Here is a 6,000-nt window from a genome sequence, read left to right on the forward strand (position 1 = left end):
CCCCACCCTGCCACGCCCGTCACCCCCACCCCCTTGTCCCGATATTTGACCTGGGTGATCTGGTCACCCTAGCAGTGATGCATGTCCAAACTCGCTCCACTCCCTCCTGCCCCCTGCTGGCAGCCTGTCTCCCTGCACCAGGTTCACTGGGCTCTCCACACTGCCCCCTCTTCACTTGGAGCTGAAGCTTGAGAATTACATAGACGGTCGCAAGTCTCAGTCTCCCTCCCTCTGCTGAGGGCTCTAGCTGCGCAACCCCTCCAGAGAGGGCTCTGAATATGCCCCCTTTGTCTCCACGCTGCTGCTGCTAAGCTGTGCCCCTGGGCTAGGCTTGGGGGGCCCTGACCCTCCTTCGCCTCCGTCGGGGCAACGTCAGTGGAGGGCCCCTCCCCCTGTTAGGACAGGAGGGTGGGGTGTTCACGCCTGAGCTGAGTCAATGACCAGTGCCCTCCTGTGGAACACGGGCCAGAGAACTCCCCCGAAGTAATGCCTGTTTGAACTAGAGCAGGTTTCGTAGCTACACGTCCAGTCTGGCTGGCAAACATCACCTGTGATGGCGGATCTGCCCCGGCCCTGGATGAGTCGTGCTGGTTCATTATCCTCTCTGTGTACCTAAAAACCCTGCCTTATTGCCAAGGAAGGGGCCAGGGCTGCCCCTGTTCAAGGGCATTGTCACTGCAGGAGGGTTCTCAGTCTGTCAGAGCCCAGGAAAACAACCAGCTCTTAGCACCTGCTGGTGCTTTCTGCCTCTGAGTGCTAATTGCTGGGCGGAGGTGCTGCAGCTTCCCTGCTCATTTCTGGAAGGGATGTGCAGCAAGACCGGATTGTGGCCTAGGGTTGGTAGGGAGGTGGGGGGTCATGCTGTGGGATGGATGGATCTGAAAGGCAGTCCCAGCACAGAGGCGCTTCGTTTCCCCTCACGGTCTCTGGTTTCCCTGGATCCTCTGCCTGCCTCGCCTGTTCAGATCATCAGTTCTCCAGGGCAGGGATTGTCTCTGGCTGTGTCTCATGCCAGCACCGTGGGGCCCTGATCTCAGCTGGGGTCTCTGCGCAGGCTGGCTTCAGACTGCGCCCAAAGGAGCTACCGGGAGGAGAGCGCTGGCGGGTGTAGAGAAGGCAGCCAAGGAGCCAGCTCTCCGACAAACAGCATTTCAAAGCATACCACTGGATGGCTACTTCAAGCTGGAGCGAAGTTTGGGGGCAGCTCCAGTGTAACCTCAGCTGGGCCCCGGGGGTGCTTGTCTCTTGCACCTCTGCAGATCAAGTTTCTGAGAAGAGATGATTTTCCTGGCAGCATTGCCGGGGAAGATGCGTCGGGCACCGGGCTCCAGGCTGCCAAGCGATCTGGTTGATAATTGGGTTAATGTAGCACAGGGCAGGGGAGCCATTGGAAGGACGGTGCTGATCCCGGTGCTGCCTTGCAGCCTGCTCTTGGGGGATTGTGTCCATGAAGCAGGTGCTGGTAATTCCTTGTCTCTGCCTGGGACCAGACTGGTGTCGGGTCACAAGCAAGACATTGGTTTGGGACTAAGGGGCCCACACTTTGCCCCAAAGGCAAATGGGGCAGCAGGCCGGGTAAATTTTAGGTTTGGGAGTTGGTGGGGGAGGGGAGGGGAGCAGTCATTGGATCTTCCCCTCCTATCTGAGCCTTTGTGTCTCTGGCTCTGAGAAACTTCCCGCCATCCTTTAACCCCAGACTGCCCAGTGGAGAGCGTGGGGACAGCTCCGAGGGTCACTGTCCTAAACTATCACTGTTGCACTCACTGTCCTCTTCAGAGCGTCCCGTCCCAGTATGCCATGCTGCAGCGTGTGGAGTCTAATAGAGGCTGAGGGCTGCTGACTCCCAGCTGGCCTACATGGGGGTGGGGGTCCCTGTTTTAGGTCACGTACCAATGGGGAAGAGCAGGGCAAAGAATCTTTCCAGTCCCTGTGGCTGGAGCGGGCTGGCATGTGGCCGAGCCCTGGGGCTGTGCGGGTGCTAACCAGCTGGCGGCTCTGCTCTTCCAGGGGTGAAGATCCTGTTCCGGGTCGGCCTGGTGCTGCTGAAACACACGCTCGGCTCCTCCGAGAAGCTCAAGTCCTGCCAGGGGCAATACGAGACCATGGAGAGGCTGAGGGCGCTGAACCCCAAGATCATGCAAGAGGCCTTCCTGGTGCAGGAGGTGAGGAGATGCGTGTGCCAGGGCAGCCTGGGATCCCACCTCTCCCCCGACAGACATGTCCACAATTGGCAGCTCACCAGCCCTCTCCCCCCTCACAGCGGTGACTGGATGGGAACCATGGCCTGAGCCTTTCATCCAGGGATCAAAGCCTGGCACCGCCTGGCTGGCGCTCGGCACTCACATTCCCTCTAATGGAAGTGAGCTGGGGTGTGGAGAGGGCCTAAGGGGGCTGGGGTCTCTCCCTCCCAGTGCACCTTGCTGCTGCTCTCCCCCCCCCCCCCCCCAGTCTGCTGCTTCAGCAGGCGAGGGAGCTCCCTAATGGGGGCAAACAGCCCACATCCCGCCCTGGCAGATGGGCAGCTCCTGGCTTGGGGGATCTACCAGTTCCTGGGGACAGTGACTATGCTGCTGCCCCAGGCTGCTCTGTGGCATTTCCCAGGAGGGGCTGTCAATAGCTAAACACTCCTTGGGGTGGGCACTTGGCTCAGATCCCCCAGCCCTGGGAAAGTAGCTTTGGGGGCAAGATCATCAGCTTCCTGCAGAGCCCCTTCTGGAGGGGCCCTGTGCAGGAGGCAGGTGCTCAGTGTGGGAGAGCCCTGGCTGGGGAAGGGGCCCTGGGCTCTGCTGTGAAGGGCTTTCAGGAACCCCAGACTTAGAAGCAAGTTCAAATCCAAGGGCTACCCCCCTCCCCCCTCTCTCCGGGCACTGAGTGAAGCAGCTGTGTTCAGTGCAGTGCTGCCCTCTGCTGGTGAAGGCTTGGATAACAAGCAGGTCCTCTATCAGGGTACTGCAGGCCTTCCAGGGAAACCATGAACTATGTGGATGCTGGTCCAGGAGCAACGGAAGGTCCCTAAAAGTGTGGGGGGGGGGCCACCAGTACCCGAACTGTGCCCCTGCCCTCATGCTGCCCTTCTCCCTAAGGTCCCGCCCCACCCCACCCATGTCACATGTGGCTGTGACTGCTCCCTGGGGAGACAGCTGTGTTGGCAGCCCCCAGTTCTGGCCTAGCCTGCTGGGCAGGGGCCTGAGGAGCATGTGCTGTCCCCACAGATCATAGAGCTGCCGGTGACGGAGCGGCACATTGAGCGGGAGCACTTGATCCAGCTGAAAAAGTGGAAGGAGACCCGTGGGGAGCTGCAGTGCAGGTCTCCCCCACGCCTGCATGGCGCCAAAGCCATCAGCGACTCGGAGCCACATTCCCGCAAGGCGCTGGACCCTTCGCCCTCCATTATCCTGCCCCCCGGCCAGGCGCTCCCACCCAAGGGCCGCAAGAACAAGGACAAGAAACGAGACCAAGGAAAAGTCAGGCCGGCCAATGGCCCCATCCCTGAGGAGACCAGAGACCAGGCCTTCGTTGAGCCTGGGGCTTCCCCGCATCACCAGTCCAAGGACAGCCTGAGCTCCCGCGAGAGCGAGGACACCTACTTGTAATGGGGTCACAGCACATTCTGACTCCACGGTGGCAGAGCGCCCAGGGCTGCCACCTCTGCACCAGAGGGCCAGCCAGCTGGGCCTAGACTCAGGATTGATTCCCTGCTGCAGCCAAGTGGGGAGTAGGGTGTGTCTGGGGGCCTCTCGCCTGTCACTCTGGGTGCTGGGGGGAGGAGCCTTATCTGTGGGAGTTAAGTTTTTATTTATTGTTTGGCTGCAGCTGATTTGCAGAGCAGAGACCAAGGGAGCCGGGCTTTGCCTGGGGTGATCATTCAGACCTGTAGGCAAAGGGCTGTGATCGTGCGTCTGCCCGAGGTCTGAATGCGTCTCTTCCTTCCATTGGGAGGTTCAAAGCCCTGTTCCCAAGAAAGGTCTGGAGCCTGGCTGGCTGCTCCAACGGGGGCTGGCTGATGTTTGAAATAAGCTGATGAATTGACCTGAGGCAGAGCAGGGGGCAGAATCTATCTCCTCCCAGCCCAGGTGGCTTCTTTCCATGCTGAAGTTCCCTCTAAGGATCCCAGCTGCTGTCTTGGCTGGGCCAATCCTCCGTCGCTGAGTGGGTTGGAGGAGTGTGTACCCAGCAGTCGTGGAGGTGCATCCTAGGCTCAGCTGCTGCACATGCTTGGCCTGAGCTGTGGAGGAAGAGTTGAGTTGTTCTGTCCTGCCCCAGCCAGTGCTGCAGGAGTGTCTCTGTATTGCCCAACAGGGGTGGCTCTGTTGGCCTGAGCTCGGCGGATTCCAAACTGAGGCTGTATCTGGTTGGGGCAGGGGGTTAAGGAGGAAATGACCTGACATTCCCACCCACCCTGCTCCTCCATTTCTATAGAGCTGCACCTGAGCATTTATTTGGACTTTCTCTACTGCAGCGAGCCTATTTATTTGTGTAGCATAACTGTTCAAAAGGAGCCTTGCCAATATATAGGAAAGGTTAGATCCGCCTCAGTGGGCGCCTGCAAATTCTGGGCAGGATGCAAGGGGCTGGGGACAAGGTCTGCATGAGGCAGGGCTGGCACTGGTTGCTCAGGACCTGGGTGAAAGCACTGCTTGCAGGGGACTGAGTTGAGCCTGCTGCTTTGGGTTTGCAGGGGAAGCCCTTCCTGGGGTTGTTTGGCAAGGTAAGTGAGGCCACCTGGAGCACGTGTTGTCTGATTAAAGCTAGTGCTAGGCCTGGCATCTCAGCCCCGAATGCTGGGAGAGAACAGGTATATTCAGGGATTAATCCAGATGTGGAAGGGCAACAACCACTGCCTCCTAAATGGGGATGCAGCCTGCAGATCCCAGACTGTAGTGCTCTCTCGATCCAGGAAGTCTCTGGCATATTGCATTAGTCACTGCAGGTTGCACTTCCACACTGAAGAGGGCAGTGTTAGCTGATTCTGGTGCAGCCTCGGGTGGACTGAAGTTGGGGAACCCCAGATATTGATGGCAAAGGTGAAAGGGAAGGCGGATCTATTTTCCAGCTTGCATCATTGAGTCCGGGGGCGAGGGGTCTGTTAGGAATCCTTCCCTCTTCTTCTTCTTCTTCTTCACTCAGTCTTAGCCTCTCTGCAGACTGCCTCCTGGGGGTGGAAGGGATCTGACTGGAGGGGCTTCTCCTTGCCCATCCCAACAATGCTGGACAATGTGCCCGTGTGGGTGAGACTCTGTAAAATAAATCAGTGAATGAAGTTGCAATGTTTTTGTACAGAGAATCAATAAAGCAGATTGTGTAAAGAAGGCGTGTGCTGCTGGGAGTGGGGTTCTCTGCCTCCCTCGAGTGAGGAGCCTGGGGTGCAGTCCATCCCCCATCTTGGGATCCAGGGGCATTAATTCACCTGGCCCAGTGACTGCTTTCACTTCAGCTTCGTAAGAGCTCAAACCACTGGCCACGACTTCTCTGCATAAAGTCCATCCTTAAGCCCCAGCAGGATGAACTTGTTGCAAGTCTTGGGTACTTACACTAGTTAATTGTTGCACCAGGGGGTATGTCAGAGCCCAGCAGGGACATGGGCCTAGCCAGGACTCCCCAGCAATTTCATGGCTGCTCCATGTTTGGACCTCACATTTCAAATGCTCCAGACCAACTGACTGCCCTAGAGGTCCCTTGTCCCCATGATCTTCCATTTATTAAAGCCTCATGTCCCACTTGAATGCGGCTACCTCTGGGGCTGTGCAAGGCAGGAGCAATGTTACGGGAGAGCAGCCAGGGCCAGAAGGGTAGTGTTGTGTCGGAGCCACGCTGGGGCGCTATCACTTCAAGGGTAATTCCTGCCTCTGTCAGAAACGGGGGGAGGGTGCTGATCTGGGAACAGAGGGTCGGTTGGAGCTTTGGGCTGGTCTATGCTGGGGGGGATCGATCCAAGATACGTGCCTAGCTGAAGTCTAAGTATCTTGGATCGAATTACCTGGTGTCCAGACGGCGCAGGAT

At 58.1% G+C, this 6,000-nt stretch overlaps 1 protein-coding gene across 2 annotated transcripts in view; it reads left to right on the top strand.

Moving 5' to 3' along the window:
- LOC101938039 (TBC1 domain family member 10A) overlaps positions 1–5,309 on the top strand; it is a 51,496-nt gene extending 46,187 nt beyond the window's left edge. For both annotated transcript variants that reach the window (XM_065568411.1, XM_065568410.1), the window contains 2 exons: positions 2,008–2,162; positions 3,213–5,309. In XM_065568411.1, the coding sequence (XP_065424483.1) occupies positions 2,008–2,162; positions 3,213–3,593 (536 nt within the window). In that variant the 3' untranslated portion in view covers positions 3,594–5,309. The remainder of the gene's footprint in view (positions 1–2,007; positions 2,163–3,212) is intronic.
- Positions 5,310–6,000: the final 691 nt, after the last annotated feature.

Source organism: Chrysemys picta, chromosome 15, assembly GCF_011386835.1.
Source record: "Chrysemys picta bellii isolate R12L10 chromosome 15, ASM1138683v2, whole genome shotgun sequence".
NCBI classification, from domain to species: domain Eukaryota; kingdom Metazoa; phylum Chordata; order Testudines; family Emydidae; genus Chrysemys; species Chrysemys picta.